Here is a 21,830-nt window from a genome sequence, read left to right on the forward strand (position 1 = left end):
GGGTTTTGCCTTTGCTGGCATTTAATTTTGGGGCATCTGTTCCCAGCGCGGAGCTCCCCTCGTCCCCTGGCTGCGCAGCGAGCGCTTGGCGGAACATCCCAGCCGCATGGTTTGCAAGTGAAAATAAGGCTTGTCCGGTGGCCAGCTCCACCCAGAGCAGAAAATCAGAGCTTTTCACTTGGCAGATTGTTGCTGCTGAAATGAAATGTAGCTGCACTGAAGAGTCCCTGCACAGTGAGCTTGGGGACGGGTCTGGCAGGGCTGCTGCTGCTGTCTGGGTTTTTTGGCGGTGCCTGGGCACCCTCTGTTTGCCATCAGGAGCTGCGAGCCTGAGGGCTGAGCACTGACAGCACATCTCCTCCTCCTGCAGCGAGTGCCCAGCTCCCATCCTGCAGCAACGATGAAGCTCCTGCCGCTCGCTGCACTCCTCCTGCTTGTCCTGACAGCGCTGGAAGCCAGACCAAAGCCTGCAGGTGAGCCACGGCAGCTGGGAATTGCCTGGAGCAGAGAGGAGTGCATGTGTCAGGGCAGCGAGACCCTGGGAGGAAGGCTTGGTGGGACACGGTGCTCTCTGGGGCATCCCAGGAGGACGCAGGGTTCCACCTGCGGCATGAAGGCGGGGATGTGGTGGGGGGACAAAGCAAATCCGTGGGCAGCAGTCTCCATCCTCCCCGGGCAGAGGTGGCCAAATCAGTTTCAGTTTCAAAAACAGCACCACAGAGAGAAAGGAGCCAGGTATGTCTCAGGGACCTCTGGGCACGGGGAGCAGCAGAGCTGACAGCCCTGGGCTGGGCATCGTCCCAACGGGACGCGCAGTGTTTGCTCACCATTACAGCCAAATGCTCCCAGGCTCAGCTAGGTGCTCGCCAAGCCAAATATGTTCGTTGGCTTTTCACTTGCTAAACACTCCCGGTTCGCACTGGAAGTTGCACCCATTTATCCAAGAGAGGCTCTTTGGCTCGATGCTCTCAGTGTGCACGCCTGTAGCAGAGCTTTTCACTGTCTCATTCTTTACTCTTAAAAAAAAATTAAGAATTCTGTGTTTGGGCAGGAACTGGCAAAATGCAGTAAAAACCAGAAACCACAGGAGGCTGGCGCTGCAGGAGGAGCAGAAGAATTGCTGCAGAGGTGAAAACGCCACTGCCTAAACCTGTGCCTAAGCCTTGCCTGGGTAGATCCAGACAGACAGAGGTGTTTCTGCGGGAGCAGGGCAGCAGAAGCACTTAGGAGACAAGGGGATACTGACATTCCCCGTGGGGATGGGGTCACGGCATGTCTCCTTCCCTGTTGTTCCCAGTCCCACTCTGCCAGGCAGCCTCCATAGGTTTATTTGGCAGTGGGAAGGTGCTGGGCTGCCCAGACCTGCCCTCTCCATCCCCTGTCTACGGCCACCTGAATGGGATGCCTCAGATTCCTGCAGACAGCCACGAGGCTAAACCATCTCCTTGCCCTTTGCAGCCGTGAAGTGCAGGACGGGTCCCCTGGACATCGTCTTTGTGATCGACAGCTCCCGCAGCGTGCGTCCCTTCGAGTTCGAGACCATGCGGCGCTTCATGATCGACATCATCGGCAACCTGGACGTGGGCCCCAACGCCACGCGGGTGGGGGTGATCCAGTACTCCAGCCAGGTGCAGAACATCTTCTCCCTCAAGACCTTCTTCACGCGGGCGGAGATGGAGAGAGCCATCAACAGCATCGTGCCGCTGGCCCAGGGCACCATGACGGGGTTGGCCATCCAGTACGCCATGAACGTGGCCTTCACCGCGCAGGAGGGCGCGCGCCCGCCCCACAAGAAAATCCCCCGCATCGCCATCATCGTGACGGATGGACGGCCCCAGGACCGCGTCTCCGAGGTGGCCGCCCAGGCACGGAACGCCGGCATCGAGATCTACGCCGTGGGCATCCAGCGGGCAGACATGAACTCGCTGCGGGCCATGGCCTCGCCGCCGCTGGAGGAGCACGTCTTCCTGGTGGAGTCCTTCGAGCTGATCCAGCAGTTCGGGAAGCAGTTCCAGGACAAGCTGTGCGGTGGGTGAGAGCCACAGCTGTGGGGCGGCCCTCGTGCCTGCTCCTTGCCAGGCTGGATGGTGAACTCCAGGTGATGGGTGTTTGGGGTGGCATCATGCAGCCCCTTCCAGCAGCTCTCCCTGGGACACCTTTCCTGTGCTGGAGTGGGATTAAAAGCTTTAAAGGTATTGCAAGCACACTCTTGTCTTCACCCGTGCCTGGTAGCTCTGCCCCGAGCCAGAATGTAGCAGCAACAGTGATGGCAGTATGAGCTAGCAAGAAATGTGGAACTGATTTCCCCAGGTATCTGGGGATGGATGACACCTCCCAGAGCCCCATTTGCATTTTGACACTGCTCTAGTGGGGTATCCTCCTACACAGCCCTCCTGGCTGTTTCCCATGTACATCTGTGGTTAATGAAACCCTGACCTCGTGTCACTGCTCTGCAGCACTTGGCTGGGAGCAGGGAGGCTGCATATGCCATGGCCTGTGCTATGAGCAGGGCTAACCAGGTATGGGCATGTGGGTGAGGGTGTGCTCTGCAGCACCGTGTCTTTGCTGTGCCTTGCCCATTGCTTCCTGGCCCCAGTGCCCATGTCCCATCCAGGTCGGCAGGCTCCTGCTCACAGGGATGTGCAGATGTACTGCCTGGGCTCCTTTACACTGGTGAACAGCATGTTCCAGCTGAGCTGAAGTTTTCATTTAGCTCAAGCTATCAAAACAATTAATACTGAGTACTAATTTAGTGCTTGGGTAGACCTGAAAGCAGAGGCCATTCAGAACCCTGTTCAGGCTGCAGAGGTGCCCACGTCCATGTGCTGGCAATCAGCCCCATGGCTCTCCCTGTGGGGCAGTGTGGGCAGAGAGCGCTTCGGGGGCCGCTCTGATGCCCTCTCTGCCTTCCAGGGGTGGACATGTGCATGGAGCGGGACCACGGATGCCAGCACAGCTGCGTGAGCACGCCCGGCTCCTTCTACTGTGAATGCCACCCTGGCTACCAGCTCAACGTGGATGGAAAGACCTGTTCCCGTAAAAACCCTTTTTAACTCTATCTCTGGTATTTGCACGTTTCTTAGAGGGAAGAGCAGGACCAGGCCTAATGAGGCCAGCAGCAGCCGGGTGCTCCAGGCTGTGTTTGAGCGCAGGGAGGGCAGGGTGGTGTCGGCTGCACTCTGGGACTTTCCTTTCTCATCTCTTGGGGGCACCGAGGCAGAGGGGTGACAGCGTCTGCTTCCCCGCAGCCATCGACGCGTGTGCTGATGGCAGGCACGGCTGCGAGCACCACTGCATCAGCGCCCGTGGGACGTACTCATGCCGCTGCCGCGCAGGATACTACCTCAACCAGGACAAGAGGACCTGCACAAGTAAGGTCCCGGTCTCCTCCCCACTCCTTCCCTTCCTTCTTCCTTTGCTCCTCGCTAGGAGGAGTCGCGTGGTCCCTCACTGGGCCTCCTTTCAGGTTGGATATTAGGAAGAATTTCTTCTCAGAAGGAGCGGTGAGGTGTTGGCACAGGCTGCCCAGGGAGGTCACCGTCCCTGCAGGGGAGATAGATGTGGCACTGAGGGACATGGTCAAGAGTGGTCACAGACAAGTGTTGATGATTGGGCTAGCTGATCTCAGTGGTCCTTCCAACCTTAATGATTCAGTGATCCTCTGATTCCTTCCCTCCCCAGTGATCGATTACTGCAGCTTCGGCAACCACAGCTGCCAGCACGACTGCGTGAGCATCCCCGCCGGGCACCGCTGCCGCTGCCGCGATGGTTTCATGCTGCAGCACGACGGCAAGTCCTGCCGTGGTGAGTCCAGCGTGAGGCTGCGGGAGGCGGCTGGCGTGTCCGTGTCCCCGTCTGCATGGCATTAACCGCCTCCCCGTGCCTTGTGTCCCAGCCATTGACCTCTGCAATGGGGTGGATCACGGCTGCGAGTTCAAGTGTGTGAGCAGTGAGGGCTCGTTCCATTGCGTGTGCCCCGAGGGCCAGCAGCTCCAGGCGGATGGGAAGACGTGCAGCAGTGAGTACCGGGCTTCGCTCTGTGAGGGCTCACCCAAAACCAGGCTGCTGTGAGGGGCTCTGTGTGAGTGGACGAGGGCTTGTGTCCTCAGAGAAAGAGCCAACAGGGTTTTGGGGAAGGGTTGAGGACACTCCAGGTGGCTGTGCTGCCATCCAACAAGACCTGGACACATTGGTGAGTTGGGCAGACAGGAACCTGATGAGGTGCAGCAAGAGCAAGTGTAGGGTCCTGTGTCTGGGGAGGAATAATCACACACATCAGTACAGGTTAGAGGAGGACCTGCTGGAAAGGAGCTCTGAGGAGAAGGCCCTGGATGTCCTCGTGGCCAGTAGGTGGCTGGCTGGTGAGCCAGCAGTGTGCCCCTGTGGCCAAGAAGGCCAATGGTACCCTGGGATGCACTGAAATGAGCATGGCCAGCAGGGTGAGGGCGGTGATCCTCCCCCTCTACGCTGCCCTGGGACACTTCCAGGCCTCACTCCAGTCCATGTGGGATCCTGCCAGTCCCCTCTCACCATCCTGTATCCCTGCAGAGTGTGGGGCCGGGCACGTCGACCTGGTGATGGTGATCGATGGCTCCAAGAGTGTCCGGCCCCAGAACTTTGAGCTGGTGAAGCAGTTTGTGAACCGCATTGTGGATCTATTGGAAGTGTCCCCTGACGGCACACGCGTGGGGCTGGTGCAGTACTCCAGCCGCGTCCGCACTGAGTTCCCCCTCAACAAGTACCATAGTGCAGAAGAGATCAAGGCGGCAGTGATGAAGATGGAGTACATGGAGAAGGGCACCATGACGGGCCTGGCCCTCAAGCACATGGTAGAGCACAGCTTTTCTGAACTGGAAGGGGCCAGGCCACTCTCCCACAATGTGCCCAGGATCGGGCTTGTCTTCACGGATGGACGCTCCCAGGATGACATCTCAGAGTGGGCACAGAGAGCCAAAAAGTCAGGTGAGGGCCCAACCCACACAGCTTCAGGCATCCCAGGATGGTTCCTTGGGTGGTTTGCTCCTGGGAGGTGGGTTTTGTCTGCCCCAATGCCTGCCTTGCGTGGAAGAAACCCCTCCCTTGAAGTGCTGAGTTTTGCTTGCTCCAGGCTTGGGATTGCTTGGTGCAGGGCAGCCAGCACAGTGCTGAGGATCCATCCTTGCCCTGCAGGTATCATCATGTTCGCTGTGGGTGTTGGCAAGGCGGTGGAAGAGGAGCTGAAGGCCATCGCCTCTGAGCCGGTGGAGCAGCACTTCTCCTACTCGGCGGACTTTACCACCATGACCCACCTCGTGGAGAACTTCAAGCTGAACATCTGCCCAGGTGGGTGTCCCAGCCAGCAGCCTGCCTCTGCCTGCAGAGCCCATCAGCCCATGGCACATCCATCGGGATGATGCTGGCAGGGGCAGTCAGAGGCACCGACCTGAGCTGGGTGCTGCCTCAGGGCCACAGTGACTGGTGTAACCCTCCCCTGATCCCATCCCGCTGTTGTAAATAGTGACGTGGGGCTCAGGGAGGGATTTGGAAGGGAAACTGGAGGTGAGGTTAATGGAGAAGAGATGAAAGTATAAGGGGCTTGTGTTGGGGAAGGTGTGAGCAGGCTCTGCTGAGCATGCCTTGAGCATCCCCAAATCCCTCCAACACAGAGGAGGGCAGAGGGGAGACGGAGATCCGCAGCCCGTGTGAGTGTGAGGCGCTGGTGCAGTTCCAGACGAACACCGTGGCCATCCTGCAGAGCCTGACCGAGAGAAATATCCTTTGGGTGCTGCATGGGCTCACTGGGGTGAAGAGCAGCCTGCTGCTCTGGGTGGCGGGGGGCTGCATCTAAATCCAAGCTGGAGGAGGCACAGGGGCTGGCAGCAAGGATGGGCTTCATCCTGGAGGCTCAGTCCATCGTAGCTCACCAAGGTGAGGGGCCAGCAGGCGCAGGTAAGGCTCGCTCTGTGCTCACTTTGGTCTCATCTCTTGCTCTTTGCTCAGCTTGCAAATTCCTTAGCATGCCCACTTGCTCAGATGACGGTCAGACTGGAAGCACTGGAGAAGCAGATTGCCCTCAAGAAGTGATCCTCCCAGCAGGTCACAGGGCTCAGAGGGGACCTACAGTAGCTACGTGGCATTGTTATTGATAGATTATGTAAAGCAACGTTGCTTGTTCTTGTATCACAAAATCCCAAGGGGATGTGGAGTGTATTTAAAAAAAAATCTTAAAAAAAAAAAAAAAAAAAAAGGGAAGAAAGAACTCAAGCAAAAACCTTGCTGCAAAGCAAATGGGTTCAGCCATCACTGTTGCCTCATCCCTCCAACCTGGCCGGGACAAGGCGGGCAGGGTTTGGAAGAGGAGTCGCGGCACAGCTCCTGACGCAGCTGGGATGGGCAGCAGCCCCTGCACCGCTCCCCGTGCTGCTTTGCAGGAGGAAATCCGGTGGTGGCAGCACCCAGAGAGCTGCTGCGGGCAGGATGAGCCTGTGCAGCGGGACTGCATGTGGGCTGTGTGCTCCCCGGCCCCGCAGCTGTGGGGATGCAGCCCATAGGAGAGCAGGCAGCAGGATCCCCTCGTCCTGTTCTGGTGGAATTTCTTCCAGAATTTGGTCATTATCTTGTTTTATTGGGTTATTTTTTTTTTTTAATCACGTAGCAAAATGGTAATAATTCTCCCTATAAATATCTATGTGTGCGCGCGTGTATATATATATTTCATTTTGAGAACAGGGTAGTGCTATTTTTAAACCCTTATTTTATATATGGAAATTTCTATCCTGACAATAAACACCCTGGAGATTTGTAGGACACGTCTTGCTCCTTTTTGCTGCGCTGCTGGGCCCTGCAATTCCTTCTGTCCGAGCAGGGTCCCCCCCCTGTGTCTGAACGTCCTTTGGGAAGATCCTTGCTCAGCGAGCACCCCAGGTGGACCCCACTGGGGACAAGGATGGGTGTCGCTGAGCCGGAGGTGTGATCCTCACGCCACACTGCCGAGCTGACACTGCTGATGGGAGCAGCTCCCTGAGGAAACACGCGGTAACCTGCTGAGCTGGGATGTGGGGGACAGCATCCCAGGGCAGAGCAAAACCCCATCAGGGCCGCGGCTGGGTAGCCCTGCACAGCACCATTAGCGGCTCTCACTAGATGGCACCAGACACCGGCGCTGCCGAGGGGTGTGGGATGGGGCACACTTTTCCATGGGCACCCCAGTGAGCTGGGGGGGGGAGGGGGGAGGGATGGAGCTCCAGCCAGGAAGCACCGCATCGCCACAACAAAGGGACGGAGGCTGGCTGCAGGGCAAGGCTGTCCCTGCGGGGCTTTGTGCGTCCTGATACAGCTGGGACTTCACCACCACGGCCAGACCCTGGTGCGAGGGGGGAGTGCAGCACTGCCCTCTCCATCCCCAGCAGCAGCCCGACTCCGAAGGACTGCTTCAAAGATGATCAAATGATTGTATCTCTCATTCAAAGCGAGAAATTACCGGTGCACGTCCCAGAACGCCTGTTTGGGTTGGCTGACTCCTTCCCGGTTGTTTAACAAATGACTTTACAAAGAGCTGAATGTAACCACAGAGTCATTAGGGGAAGCGGGTAATAATTAACAGATACCCAGACAGTTCAAGACCGGTTCTTGTGGCACATAGAGACGCAATACATGGGAAGTCAGAGTAGGAAAGGGTGCAGGGAGACACGCACAGGGGACAGGGTGAAGGTGGGGCAGGGGGCACAGGGGGACGGTGCCGTCCTTTTGCTGGGCCTTGCCCTCTGCATTGCGAAACCCAGGGCTGCCCCAGGCTGCATTTGCTGGAACACAGCTGACCCAGAACTGTGTGCTTGGCTGGGGGGAGGGGGGGCACCCCCCTGACCATTCCCTGTGCCCACTTCCAGCACAGCTGGGCTCTGCGTGCAGCAAGAATCCCAAGGAAAAGCTTCAGGAACCATTGCACAAAGTAAGGGGGACATTACTCCATTTCCTACCAGAGTCAATTTCCCATTGCCCAAGAGCACCCAAAGAAAACAGCTCTGCTTGGAGCAAGGGTGCAACCTCCTTGTGCAGGAGGGATATTGCCTGTCCCTAGCAAAGCCCCAGGAGGGAGCACAGCAGGTCACCATCATGTCTTTTCCTGGAGAATGGTGCTAGTGCAGCAGGGCACCCCACCGTGGCCCATCTGCTCAGGGGCTGTGCCCCCCCGCCCCACCCCCAGGTGCAGCTGCAAAGCACAGTTGTGCAATGCAGCAACTTTGCTTTTTGAGCAATTGAACTATCAATGCGTGTCTTATGCAAAAGGTTTCCAGAAAACACAACGCAACAGCAGAGGAAAAAGGCACAAACACTGACACCCGCCCAGATCCCCCACCCGCCCCCTCAGCCCATCCTGTCCCCACACACTTAAATGCCGCTGTCTCCCAGCAGGTCACACTCGCACCTCTCAGGGGAAGCAGCAGCATGAAGGCCGTGCCTGCCCTCCTGCTCGTGGGGATGCTCATCCTCTGGGCTGAGCTGCCATCAGGTACGATGCCCTGGAGGGAGGAAGTACTGGACAGGGGCAGGGGACAGCAAGCCATCCCGGCTCTGTGCTTTGCTGCAGGGGCTGCCGCAAAAGGGGAGCTCCTTCTTGTGCTTAAAGGGGAGTGGGTGGCACCTGCATCAGCTGGGGAAGAGCCCCCGTGGAACCCTCCCCGGGGTCCCTCGGCTGCAGCAAACGGCCCTGTGCTCCTGCAGGCACTGCCTGGTCCTGCCCTGAGGTCCGCTTCACCTGTGCCATGCTCAACCCGAGGAACGACTGCTCCAGCGACCGGCACTGCCCGCGCTCCAAGAAGTGCTGCAATACCTTCTGCGGGCGACGATGCATCTCGCGCCCACCCGACATCCCCCTGTCCTACGGTACCGCCACCTCCACAGCCACCTTGGGGTGCTGGGGGCCGTCGTGGCCGTGGCTCTGGGCAGGGAGCTCAGGCTGTTTTGGGTAAGCCAGCATTACCTCTTTGCTCTCTCTCCGTTTCCTCAGTGTGAGCTGCTGCTCCCAGCACAGCCCGAGGGTGTCTGCGCCCCTGTGCCACCTCCAGCACCGTGCGCTCGCAGAAGGACAGCCAGCTCGCAGAAGATGGGGACAGCTTCTTGCTTGCACTTCGAGACCTCCTCTGCTGCTACGTGCCATCTTCTCACCCTCTCCCTTCACTTCCCTGATGCTGTTACAACAAATAAAAGCTTGTCCCAGGAGCACCGGCATGCAGCTCCCTTCTTCCCCTCTCTGCTTCTTGTGGCCCATCCCAGTGCATGTCCCCAGGTGCACCCGAGCTATGGGATGGGGAGGGGGACCAGTGCTATGGGATGGGGGTGCAGCACCCAGCAAATAGCAGGGGCATCCCCCCATTGCACGGTGCTGGTGGAGGATGCAAACACCAGATGATGAGGGCTGGGAGCTCACCAGCCAAACTCAGGTGGGAAATTGGGCGTCGCTTACCCCAGCACAGAGTCCTGCCATGGGGATGGCCCTTGCACCAAATGCACCCATGGAGTGAGAATCACTGTGTCCCAAATGCCATGGGGCACGGGACAGAGCCCCAGTGCTGCACCCAGGCTGGCACAGTGACACAGACAGGGCAGCACAATGGCACACGTGATGGCATGTCCCATTAGTCACAGCTCTTGGCTCCCCTCCTCCAGCAGCACCAGCTATTATCAGCTATTAAGCAGGCATTTCCATACAGCTGGCTAATTTGATAACGCTGCAATTATCCTGGTTTGTTAACAAGATTAAATCGCTAATTAGTTTGATTAAGCGCGGCGCTCCAAGCGTGGGGTGCCTCCGGCTGCCTGTCCTGCGGGGACAGAGGAAAGGTGACAGCACAGGAGGACAGGAGGGCTTCATTCCCCTGCAAGCTGCCACCTGGGGCCTGCAAGCCTTGATGTAGGTGTCTGCAAGGGCCCTTCCTCCAGCCCTTGTCACCACTGCCACCCAGCCAGGCAGCAGGAGGTGGTGGAGGTGACCAGGGGAAGGGGCTGGGGGCTGAGCACAGCGTGGGACTCGCAGCTGTGGGACTGCAGGTCGGGGTCTGAATACAGAGCAGGTTGATGCTCTGCAGTGACGTGAGACCTTTCCAAAAGATGATTCCAACAGCTCTAATAGGAGATGCTTTGCGAGGGGAGGGGGTTTAACCAGCCCTAGCCACAGCAGGATACAGCTGCTGCATGGAACCCGAAGAGGGAAATCCCTGGGCTGAGCGGACTGTCTGCTATGTGTGAGGAGCAGCAGGGGCTGGGGGGGAATGAATCAGTGTCACCCCAGTCCCTGCATACAATAAATACACCTCTGCAGAGAAATAAAGCATCCTCACTGCTGGAGGCCGACCCGTGCGTGCATTCTCCCTGTGCCGCCTCCCACACGCTGAGGTGCCCTCTCTGAGGTTCAGGAAGGGATGTGCCCCATGCTGAAGCGGGTGCGTGGGCAGCGCTGCCCACCGAGGGTGGGGAAAAGGGTCCCCCCCACAGCAGGGCACCGCTCCCGTCAGCACCAGCGCAGGGATTCCCACAACCCTGCCCGTGCCAAGGCACACGCAGCTGCTCCTTCCCCTGACGGCTATGTAGGTTAATGGCATGCAATGTGATTGCGAGACACAGGAAACCGCAAAGCTCTGTCAATATTTAGCTTTTGCACATTTGGCTAATTAGGGAGCAACCTGTGGTTCCCTCTGAAGGAGGCGCAGCCGCTCCGCTCACCTCCATTGCTGCGAGTGCTCCCGCTGCAGATGGGACAGATGTCACCTCCTCGTTTCTGGAGTTCTCCGTGGTCCCGAACCGCAGTGCCCAGGCTCTGGATGACAGAAATCTTTACACTAAACACAGCTTCATGCATGATTCATGAGGCAAAGCTCTGCATTCATGAGGGAGAGATGGGTGAAAGCAGTGCATGGTCCCAACACACACAGAGCCCGAACGAGCAGACACCAAACACAGGCAAGGGGCCGATGCCCGCTGGTACCTTCCTGCTTTGGGAGCTGCTGCAACTCACGTTGCTAATGAATGTGGGCAGCTGGCGCAGCAGCTAGGAGCAGCCCCAGAGGTGCACCGAGCACAGGCAGCTCAGGGCTGATGGAACCATCTCCTGGCTCAGCGCGGCCTCTAAGAGTAGAGGAATGGTTCTTCTGAAATGTCACTGGGAGGCTCCTTCCAGCTGCAGGGTGAGCGGCACGGATGCCACATTGCAGCAGCAGGGATCATCCTGGGACACAAACCCTTCTCCCATCGCTCCAGGCCTCTGGAAATCAGGGAGATGCATCACCTCTTTGTGCCTGGGTCTGCTGAAAATGCAGTCCCTGGGCTGTGAAAGACAAGCAACAAGTGAGGTGTAGCGGTGGCAGTGGAAGCAGGATGTGGAGCAGCACGGTGCAGGGATGTGTCCTGGGTACAGCACCCGGCGCAGGGATGCTGTCAGGTGAGGGCAGAGGTGATGCGCATCCTCCAAGTGTGTGGAAGCCCTTCAGACAGTAAATCCCTTTTAATTAAGGGAGCTCTTCAGGCATGCTATACCCATTTATATTCTCCCCCTATATTTTTATTTCTTGCTACATCAGCTATTAAATAACAAAAAAAAAAAAAAAAAAAAAAAAAAAAAAGAGCAGGAGGAAGAAAGGAGCAGAGCCGACACGGGATGAGTCACTGCAGCACGGAGATGGCTGCTGGCTGCGCTCGCCCCGCGCTGTGCAGCACAGAGTGCGGCACGTGGCTGTGTCCCTTGGCCCCACATGGAGCGTTCGCCAAATGGTTATCGACAAACCCCCCCAGCAGCGGTGGGAGGAGGGCCACCTTTGAGATAGAGACGTGAAGGAGGGGATGGCGTTTCCAGCTGACCTGATTTCTTCATGTTTCCCTGCTCACATCACTGCGAGTTAGCTCAGGAGCCGCGCTGGTCGCTGGGGCCGTGGGAGCTGCATTCCCTGGCGCGGTCACGGGGATGGTGCTGTGAGCACGGCCCTGTGCTGGGGAACAGCCTGGGAATGGGAGACCTTCCATCCCGCCCCGGCTTCTGGGGGTTAGCAGGAGGTTGGAGCTGGCTGATGGCAGAACCAGCCCTTCTGCAGCAGGGGGACAGTGCATCCAGGTACCACTTGTGCTGCAGCAAAGCTGGAGAGGTGACGGTGATGCCAGAACCAGCCCAGGAGAGGCCGGGAGGTGAGCAGTCCCAGGCTGTGAGCAGAGTGCAGGGCCATGCGGGGCTGCCCGATGCCTTTCCCCAGTGCACAGAGGCGGGGGGCACAGCGCTGCACCCAGGGAGCCCCAGCAGCGCCCTGCCTCATGCTGCTGCTGGCACGGCCATACAGGGAGACAGGTCTGGGTCTGCCCAGCGGCACTGCACAGATGTTGGCAATGTGTGCAGGCTGCCCAGAGCGTGCGCTGAGCAGGTCCCATGGAGAGCCCGCAGGTTCCCTGAGGCAATGCTCCCTCCCAGGAAAACAGAAGGGGAAAGAAAATTCCCCCTGGTTACTGAGCAAATGCACGGGGATCGTGCCCCACCGACCGCACAGCATCACCCCGTGGTGTTACCCCACAGCATGGCCCTGCAGCTGGGCAGGGAGCAGCGTGCGAGCAGCCAGGGGCGGCATTCATCCCGCAGCTCAGCCATCCCTAATTGCCATCAAAACGAATGCTTTTTGCTTCGTGTCACGGAACAGAGGAATTTCCCTCACTTGGGTATTTTTTCCGATTTTTTTCTTTTTTTCCGAGGCCTCCCTCAAAGTCTCCCCTTCCCCCCCTCCCTCCGCCGCCTCCTTCCCATGTAAACAAGCGCGGGGCGCACACAGCCTGACACATCACGCACATGGCAGCCCGCTGACGGCCCCGCAGCGCTGCCTGGCGCAGGGACGGCGCTGGCACGGCCACGGGAGGCGGGCACGCGGCGGGGGGAAGGATGCTCTCCCCACAAAGCAGCTCCCGCACGGCTCCAGGCACACCCAGGGAAGGCTGAAGGCCTGCAGGGCGCTCCAAGCTGAAAGGATGGATGCGGTGTGAAGCTTCGCCTTGTGCTGCTCCAACGCGGCTGCGATGAGACATCGCCGTGCGGCCACGCGGCCCCAACCAGCGCCCGGCCGAGGGCTCAGCTCGTCGCCCTGCCATCTCCCCATCCTTCCAGCTGGCTCCTGGGGCCGTTTGAGTGCTCGTCGTGCTGTGCCGAGGTGCCCGCAGGTGGCACAGTGACCTGAGCGCAGCGCATGCCATGCCCGGGGCTCACCGCCCTCGCCCACATCCAGCACAGAGACAGCGGGGAGCACAGAGCCCGGGGGGGCTCAGCCTGGGGGGCCTGCCCTGGTGCCCCACACGAGCCCCATGGCGAGGAGGAGGATGGAGCTGGATGGCGTGATGGGAGCTCGGGAGGGCCGAGGCGCAGCACCTGCACGGCGCGGGGGTGCACGCTGAGCCGGGAGCCCCTGCCCACCCCAACAGCTTGCTCTGGGCACTTTGAGCAGGTAAGGACATGGGGTGGGGTACCTATCCTTGGCCACGGCTCCCGTCTTATCCTGCTGCCAGCCCCGGCCCCGGCCCTGTGCATCTGTCACAGGGGAAACTGCCCGCTCGCACCGGAGCTGTTCCAATTAGCAAGCCGGTTTTGCCAAAAATCGGGTTCCCCCCCGGCGTGCCGAAACAGCTCTCGCCAGTCTCCAGCTTTCCCGGGGGTGCAGGAGGGGATTCCCCAGAGCCCCCCTCCGTCCTTTCCCCGGCTCGAAGCACGGCGGCTCGGGCGGGCGGGGCCGGAGGGCGGCACCCCGCGGTGGGGGGAGGACGGGGGGCGGCGGGGCGGCCTCCCCGGTCCCGCGGAGCTGCCGCCGGCCCCGCAGGGCTCCGCAGGGCTCCGCGCCGGGCGCGCACGTTGCGGCGGGGGCGGCGCCGAGGGCAGGTGAGAGAGGAGCCGGGCCGGGCTCCGGCTGCGGGTGCGGCATCGCGGGGAGCGGGAGACCGGCAATGCGGGGAGCAGCGGGGACCGGGCAGCAGCATCCCGGGGAGCTGCGGGGAGCGACACGCCGGGGCGCCGGCATCTCGGGGTGAGCGGGGAACGGGGCGGCGGGTGAGCGGGGTGTGCCGGCATCCTCATCCCGGGATGCTGCCGGGAGCCGGCGCTCGGGGATACCCCTCCCGGTCCCTCTGCAGCCGGCGGTAGGGGAGCCCCTCTCACCGCAGGGCTTCCCCTTCCCTTCCCTCCCCCCAAGAAGCTCAGGGGCCAGGGGATTCCCACCCCAGATCTGTGCGCTCACTGCCCAAAACCTGGGAGCAGAGGGTGACACAGGCATTGTCTGCAGCAGCGCTGGGCTGCCAGCTCCGAGCAGACACCGGAGAGGTTGGTCACCCCCCCCAGAGAGGGCAGGGAATCCCCCCCACCATCTGCCTGCCAGCCCTGGGCACTTTCATGACCTCTCAGCGTGCGGCAGCAGCTCACGCTTTGTGTGGGAAAACCCCTTCTATGGTCTCCCCATGCCCCCCAGGCAAACTGCCCAAGGACGGGCGTGCTGCTGAGCATCTTCCATTCCGCAAGCACAGGGATGCTCAGCGATAGGGATGGGGCACTTCTGCATGACGAGAAAAGCGGTGCCTCCCCAGCGCTGCCAGAGCTGCCCCCAGTGCTCAGGGCAGGAGCTCAGCCCCCCAGTGCCCCCAGCCCTGCCCCGTGGGCACCCCACTCCCAGCACACCCGGGATGAAGGGGTGCGTAGGGCCGGGCTGCATTTGGGGCTGAAGGATTTCCTCCGCTCCGCGTTCCCAATGGCTCCTCTGAGACACGCCGCCAGGAAGCCGTGCTGAGCGGTGAGTACAGGGCTTATTATTTGGGCTGTTAATCTAAATCCATTGTACCTGCTTGGAAAACCCCCGGTGCAGTACTCCCTGCACTCGCCACATCCTCCCCAGAATATCTATGAGCATCTCCCTTCCCGCCCCCCTGGGTCCCCTCTGCCAGTTGCAATACACATACATAACTTCCACTGGAAAGCCATGCAGAAAAAAAAGAAACATGTTGTCAAGGGAAACTCTTCCAGCATTTCTTACAGATAGGCTCAATCTGCTTTTGTATTTGATTTTTGCTGTCCTAAATGCACCTATTAGAGATGTTTTTTCTCCACAAGGTACATATTCATGTGAATGCCCGATGCCTGGTTCGTGCTGGGCTCGTGCAATTCCCATAGCTGCTCCTTAAAACAGCTTACAGCATATTTCCAAATTTATTGGGAAGAAACTGGCTTGATCTGTTCCATCATTGACAGAGACGACGGCGTAACTAAAAGGGAAATTTGCAAATTCGCATGACTCCAGACAGACACATTTGTATTCTCTGCCCGTTGTGCCTTTGCGAAGGAACACACCCGACCTTCCCCATCCTTTAGCAGCAGGCAGCCCCGCAGGCACCACGCCGGGTGGGTGATCCAAGGGAGCACGCAGCGCCGGGTCCAAAGCCCAGCACCGCCCTGAGGCTGAGCTCAGCTCCTCAAGCCAAGAGTTAGAGAACTCCTCATTGCTGCCCTACGTTCCTCGATGAAAGCGAGACGTGGGCAGGCGTCATTTGCTCTATGCAGAAACAAACATCGGAAAGGAGAATCTCCAGGGGAGAACCCTGTGCTGCACCCTCAGCCCCAGCCCGCCCCACCGGGGCTGTTCCCAGCCAGGGCTCTGCTACCTCCTCTCACCCGCTCTGCTCTGAGCTCCACATTTTGTCGCAGAGGAGCCCCCAGGGGCCGCCCAAAGCAGCAGATGTGTGGGGGGAAGCGTGGTTGTGGGGACTGAGGGCAAAGCCGGTGCCAGGGCTGTGGGGCTGCACCCTGCCAGCTCCACCACGACCCCGCAAACAGCGATGCTTGGGCACACCAGGTGAGCGGCATCTGTTCTCAAGGTGACTTAGATGGCAAGCAGCATTTGCCTTCTTAATTTAAACCTCAGGTTGAGATGGGTAAATGCACTTCAGGGTGTGGGGCTGCTGCTCTCCGTTAGGTGCTGGAGCTGGTTCTCCGTGGCAAACAGCATTGCTGCTGTGTGGAACAGCGGGGCTCCCCGAAACCCGTAAAATGCAGAAACACTGAAATCAGAACTTCCCGTTTTCATCCCCTACCGACATACAGGTTCTTATTTCAGAGCCATCAGTGGTTCTGAGTCACCTCTCTGTTATGTTTCAACACTATGAAAATACATAGTAATGTTTTACACGGCAGGACACACGCGTACAAACACAGCGGGCAGGTGCGTTGTGTTGGCACTCCTGCCGTGGAAACTCCCCGCTCTCATTTCCCCCCTCCAACACCAAAGAACGAAGCCCAGAGCCGCCCCCTCCCCCACCCCCACGTGCATCCCATTCCCCGCGTGCCCCCGTCCCAGCCCCGCTGCGTCTCCCCCGCAGGTGGAGGGGCTCCCGCTCTGCCGATCATGGTCAACAAGACCTTAACCTACTGGGGTGCCGCCTTCGAGGAGGACCTTATCAACATCAACGTGGGGGGGCTGCGGCGGCGGCTGAGCCCCAGCGCGCTCTCCAAGTTCCCCGACACGCGCCTGGGCCGCCTGCTGTCCTGCGACTCGGAGGAGTCCATCCTGCAGCTCTGCGATGACTACGACGTGAGCGCCCGGGAGTTCTACTTCGACCGCAACCCCGGCTTCTTCCTCTACGTGCTGCACTTCTACCAGACGGGCAAGCTGCACGTGATGGAGGAGCTGTGCGTCTTCTCCTTCTGCCAGGAGATCGAGTACTGGGGCATCAACGAGTTCTTCCTGGACTCGTGCTGCAGCTACCGCTACCACGAGCGCAAGCTGGAGGGCCGGCACCACACCTGGGACGAGGAGAGCGAGGTGAGCAGCGTGGACACGTCGCCCGACGAGATCTCGGACATCAACCACGAGCTGCTGCGGTACAGCACGCTGCGCTGCGGCACGGCACGCAAGCGGCTCTGGCTCACCATGGAGAACCCCGGCTACTCCATCCCCAGCAAGCTGTTCAGCTTCGTGTCCATCAGCGTGGTGCTGGTGTCCATCGCCACCATGTGCATCCACAGCATGCCCGAGTACCAGCGCGTGGATGAGAGCGGAGCCGTGCTCGACGAGCCCGTCCTGCACAAACTGGAGTACTTCTGCATCTCCTGGTTCACCTTCGAGGTGTCCTCCCGCCTCCTGCTCTCCCCCAACCCCAAGAAGTTCTTCAAGCACCCGCTCAACCTCATCGACATCGTCTCGGTGCTGCCCTTCTACTTCACGCTGCTGGTGGACGTGACGGCGGGCAGCGACTCGGAGCTGGGCAACCTGGGCAAAGTGGTGCAGGTCTTCCGGCTGATGCGCATCTTCCGCGTGCTGAAGCTGGCGCGGCATTCCACCGGGCTGCGGTCGCTGGGGGCCACCCTGAAGGTAAGCCAGCCATCTACTGTCTGGTCTCTGGGCAAGCAGAGGGCCCTGGGCTGGGTAGGGATGAAGGATGCTGCTCACAGCGAGCTCCCGGCTCTGGGTGCTGCCCAGGAGGGCTGCTTGGGGCTGTGGACACGCATGTGCTAAGGCAACGTAGTGTGAGGAGCACTGAGTGAATCCTCCTTCTATGCACATCCAGGGCTCGCAGAGGTCTGGTGTAGGAGCAGGGTCCTGGCACGCTGGGAGGCAGCACCCACGCAGGTGTGGTGAGATGGGGTCCTCATCTCCCACGTCATGCCCTCTTGTTGTGGCAAGAGTGGAAGTGTGAAGGTACTGAGCCCCTCACTGCCTGTCCTTGTGGCCCTGATCTCCATCGCTGCAGCTCAGCCACCCTGTGCCGGTCTCTGCTGTCCCCTCCCTCCCTCATCCATCCCCACTGAGCTGATACACCAAGGGAGGGTGAAGCTGCCCCCTTCCCTCCCTGCACTCACATAGGAACTCCAGCTAGAAGCAGAGGCCAATTAAGCCGACTTTAATTTTCTCTCCTTCTTGGTGACCACTCCAAGAAGAACCCTAAAGCCAGCCCTGGAAGTTGCCCAAGCCAAGCAGCACAAGCTCGAGCCATGCACAGTGAGCACAGTCCAAAAGCAGCCGGCTGGGTCTCACGCTGGGGCACCGCTGGCACAGGGCATCCTGCCATCGGCAGGGCACGGGGGCCAGGGCTGGAGCCATGGGGAGAAGCAGCCCCCAAACATGGCTGGAGAGGAGGACAAGGTCCTGGGGGCGTTGTTTGCAATGCAGATGCCTGCAGCGCATTTGTTTCTGAACACTCACCTTGGAAGAGCAATTAGCAAGTGGCAACCACACGTAAAACTGCTTACAGCATTTAAATAAAATTGCACGCGCCGGAAAGGCTCCCCGAGCCCTCTCTGTGCCCCATGTAAGTGTGATGAGGCTGCAGCGGGGCCGCCGAGCACACTCAGGTGTCACCGAGGAGCAGGGCCCGGCTCTGGCCACCAACCCCGCGGTGACACCATGGAGTGCCACTTCCTGGGGACCCCGAGCCAGCTGCAGGCAGGATGGGCACAGACAGACCTGATGCAGCAGCTTGGCACTGGGACTTACCGGGCACGTAAATGACAACACGGTGTTAATCCTAATTCAGTTCTTACTGCATAAAGCAGCAGCAGAGGAACAAAGCCTGCTCACAGCCAGGGAGCGATGGCTCTGGCATGGCGGGGAGTTGTTCGCTGCCACCGAAGTGCCGGCAGAGGGACTGCTGCCATTTGTGCAGCATAAGCTCTGAGCAGTCTCCAGATTTGATCCAGGGTCTATTGAATCTGACGGGAGCCTTCCCCCATCCCTGCTCTTCCTCCCTGCCGTGCACCAGGCGTGGGCTTGGTGCTGCTGGCACTGGGCAGTCTGGGCTCTCGGGACCCACGTGAGCTGTCACCTGCCCCTTTGGAGGCCTGGACATGAAGATGCATGAAGAGCTGCACGGCCCAGAGGGGACCTGTGTCACCTAGGTGGGACAGGTGTCATCATGGGCTTGGTGACCACACTGCTACCTCTGGCTGGGTTCAGCCCAGGCTCTTTGCTTCATTTTTCTTCCACCGCAGTGGAGGGAAGGCACCGTGTGCACTCAGCAGGGGAAAGCAGCCTGCCTTCCCCTCACCTCCATCCTCCAACACATCCTGGGGCCATAACTGATCTCTTTAAAGATGCATAGGGTTATTTGGCTGAGATATGTGGACGTGCTGCTGAGCTCCAGCCCGGAGCATCTTTCTTGGCAAACAGACACATCTGTGAAGCTCGGAGCTTTGTCCTTCCCTGGGAGCAGCCCCAGAGCCGCTGTGGGGCTTTTGCAAATAACATACTGTTAGAACTCTGATTTCCTTCCCCTAAAAGATGAAGAAAAAGTTGGCAGATCAGCAGGCAAAAACAGCCAAGAAATCCACTTGTGACACCCAGAGAGGGAGCGAACTACAGCGCCCCTGCTCCATCCCCAGTCCTGTCCCTGCTTCACTACATACATCAGCCCCGTGCACTGCTGCTGGATCCCACCCCGTGCGCACCTATGTCCCACTGCCACCACCCTGGGTCCCCACCTGTGATCTTGGGGGCCCCCTGGGGCTCCCTGGGGATGGGTGCTGAGACCAGCCCAGGGGATGTTCAACCCTGCAGGCCTGCGCTTTCCTTACCCATAAGCAGGCAGCTGCTGGGTGATGCTATACATGGGATTTGGGACAGCAGAGTGGCAGAACTCAATGCCCTGTGCGTGTTCATTGTCACTCACTGTACCCCGCTTTGCCTTCCAGCACAGCTACCGGGAGGTGGGCATTCTGCTGCTCTACCTGGCTGTGGGGGTGTCTGTCTTCTCCGGCGTAGCCTACACCGCAGAGAAGGAGGAGGACGTCGGCTTTGACACCATCCCGGCGTGCTGGTGGTGGGGCACGGTCAGCATGACCACGGTGGGGTACGGTGACGTGGTGCCCGTCACCGTGGCGGGGAAGCTGGCCGCCTCGGGCTGCATCCTGGGCGGCATCCTGGTCGTGGCACTGCCCATCACCATCATCTTCAACAAGTTCTCCCACTTCTACCGCAAGCAGAAGGCGCTGGAGGCTGCCGTGAGGAACAGTGAGAAGAAGGAGCCCGAGGAGATGGACAGCGAGCGGGACTCAGAGGTGCTGAGTGAGAGCTCCCTGGGGAGGGGCAGCCCCGACCGCCGCAGTCTCACCCCTGGTGCCCTCTCTGCTCCTTGAGTCCCGTGCAAAGGACAGGGGGTCGGGGTCGGTGCAGAATGAGCCCAGGAGGAGCGGCTGCTGCAGACACTGGCACCCAGCCCACACAGCACAGAGCCTGCCAAGGGCCGCCAAGGCACGGGGGACACTGCTGGGCACAGAGCAGCTGCCTCTGCTGCGTGTGTGTGCCCCCGACTCCTGGTGCTGGAAGAACTGAGGCTGCAGCCCCTGTGCAGGAGGGAGCAGCCTCACTGCAGCCCTGAGCAGGGCCCGCAGGGAGCGACGACAGAGGGACCTTGTGCTGCTCCTCACCAGCTCCTGCCTGACCCCTCACAGCCAGGCGGGGGGCACCCCCATCCCACCTGGCCCCCGACCTGGCTGCGCACATCCCAGCACAGCATCAATTCCCCAAGCAACGTTTACCCTGCAGCCACCCGACCAGCCCAGAGCCACGCAGATGGCTGCGGGATGGCCCTGGCCACCTGCACGATGGCTTTCAGGGCACGGCAGTGGGTGGGGATGGCTCTGCCACAGGGACTGCTGACCTCGGGGAAGAGAAGACGGAGCTGGCATGGACACAGCCCCTCTGCATGGCTGGGAGCAGGGTGCGGGTGCCCAAGTCTGTGTCTTCCAGCACGGTCTGCTCCAGTCCGGCTCCTGCTGCACTGTTACTTGAACAAAGGAAGGAGTTTCCCCTTCTCTCCATAGGTATTCCAGTAGCAAAATGTACTGAAATAGGAAGACTGAATGACGTGTATTAGCTAAAAAAGCATTATGCAAATCATTAAAAGAGCATGTAAATTAATTTTCTATCTATGCATGGGATGCATATGGCATATTTTATTAAAGATGGAAGTGACCCGCTTGGGAAGCTGGTTCTCTGTGTCACAGCAGCTCCGCCACCGCCCATCAGAGCGAAGGGACCACTCGTCCCTGGGGCAGCAGTTTTCCCGAGAACATCTGCGCTCTCATTTGGCACAGTGGGTAAATGAATTAAACCCTGTACCAGGTTATCTCCACATAAACCGCTCTCCACACTCAAAAAGTGATGGATGAAGAAGAGACTGCGTTACCTCCAGGGGATGGTGATTAAGGACTGACCTTATTAAGCTATTTCACGCAGCTGAGAATTGGACAGCGCTGCGTAGAGACAAAGCAAACTCCATTGCTTCTTTCAAACTTTTTCCCTTTGTCAGCTGCCAGACCCCTGGCTGCCCTGAGTGTGCTCTGTGCTGGGTATGGCAAAACCAGGAGACCGTAAGGGTCGGGACCTGGGGGGCAGGAGACCCCTGACCACAGCACGAGGGCTGTCCTGCTTCTGCAATAGCTCTGAGTGGGACTCGGCCTCTATTAAGTTAACAGCAATGACCTGGTGGGGAGCAGGGCAGGATGCGATTCATAGATGAGATTGAATTGTTTTAAAGTTTTTAAACAAGTTGGCTGCCTTCCTGGGCTCTTAAATTAAAGGGTAATTAAGTCACTCTCAGTCTGGAAATAGCTGATGGGTGTTTCCTGGTTTGACTATTAAATTTTGCTGGAGTGATTAATGCAATGAAAAATCATCAACTCTCAAGTCAGGGCTGCTAGCCAACACCGAGAGCATTTATCTGAGCTCCTGCTTGGGCTCCTCTGGCCCACGGACAGAAGGAAAGAGGACAAGATGAGGGCTACCCCTCAGCCGTTGTCTGTTAGTCACACGCAGTTCGTGTCTCTGCAGCACGGGCACTGCTGGTGCCATGAAACCAGTGCA

The 21,830-nt window shown here is 59.2% G+C and overlaps 3 protein-coding genes across 3 annotated transcripts; all 3 read left to right on the forward strand.

Annotated features, from left to right (window-relative positions):
* On the forward strand, window positions 285-6,165 carry MATN4 (matrilin 4). Its single transcript, XM_021416909.1, has 10 exons — window positions 285-473; window positions 1,459-2,028; window positions 2,914-3,036; window positions 3,249-3,371; window positions 3,682-3,804; window positions 3,896-4,018; window positions 4,549-4,962; window positions 5,170-5,322; window positions 5,646-5,750; window positions 6,005-6,165. Exons 1-10 carry the CDS (start codon window positions 401-403, stop codon window positions 6,061-6,063), a joined length of 1,866 nt encoding a protein of 621 aa, XP_021272584.1. The 5' UTR covers window positions 285-400; the 3' UTR covers window positions 6,064-6,165.
* On the forward strand, window positions 8,344-9,198 carry LOC110408265 (caltrin-like protein 2). Its single transcript, XM_021416852.1, has 3 exons — window positions 8,344-8,488; window positions 8,701-8,862; window positions 8,987-9,198. The coding sequence occupies exons 1-3, from the start codon at window positions 8,425-8,427 to the stop codon at window positions 8,989-8,991; spliced, it is 231 nt and encodes a 76-aa protein (XP_021272527.1). The 5' UTR covers window positions 8,344-8,424; the 3' UTR covers window positions 8,992-9,198.
* KCNS1 (potassium voltage-gated channel modifier subfamily S member 1) lies at window positions 14,733-20,796 on the forward strand. The gene is made up of 2 exons (XM_021416517.1): window positions 14,733-17,342; window positions 19,658-20,796. Exons 1-2 carry the CDS (start codon window positions 16,134-16,136, stop codon window positions 20,099-20,101), a joined length of 1,653 nt encoding a protein of 550 aa, XP_021272192.1. The 5' UTR covers window positions 14,733-16,133; the 3' UTR covers window positions 20,102-20,796.

The sequence above is a fragment of the Numida meleagris genome, chromosome 19 (assembly GCF_002078875.1).
Source record: "Numida meleagris isolate 19003 breed g44 Domestic line chromosome 19, NumMel1.0, whole genome shotgun sequence".
Lineage (NCBI taxonomy): Eukaryota > Metazoa > Chordata > Aves > Galliformes > Numididae > Numida > Numida meleagris.

What these genes read in the sequence shown, in the direction of transcription:
- MATN4 (XM_021416909.1), top strand. Translation starts at nt 401, where the DNA reads ATGAAGCTCCTGCCGCTCGCTGCACTCCTCCTGCTTGTCCTGACAGCG. An exon ending in AGCCAGACCAAAGCCTGCAG is followed by an intron (nt 474 to 1,458) that starts GTGAGCCACGGC and finishes TGCCCTTTGCAG; the next exon opens with CCGTGAAGTGCAGGACGGGT. An exon ending in ACAGAGAGCCAAAAAGTCAG is followed by an intron (nt 4,963 to 5,169) that starts GTGAGGGCCCAA and finishes CTTGCCCTGCAG; the next exon opens with GTATCATCATGTTCGCTGTG.
- KCNS1 (XM_021416517.1), top strand. Translation starts at nt 16,134, where the DNA reads ATGAAAATACATAGTAATGTTTTACACGGCAGGACACACGCGTACAAA. An exon ending in CGCTGGGGGCCACCCTGAAG is followed by an intron (nt 17,343 to 19,657) that starts GTAAGCCAGCCA and finishes TTTGCCTTCCAG; the next exon opens with CACAGCTACCGGGAGGTGGG.
- LOC110408265 (XM_021416852.1), top strand. Translation starts at nt 8,425, where the DNA reads ATGAAGGCCGTGCCTGCCCTCCTGCTCGTGGGGATGCTCATCCTCTGG. An exon ending in CTGGGCTGAGCTGCCATCAG is followed by an intron (nt 8,489 to 8,700) that starts GTACGATGCCCT and finishes GTGCTCCTGCAG; the next exon opens with GCACTGCCTGGTCCTGCCCT.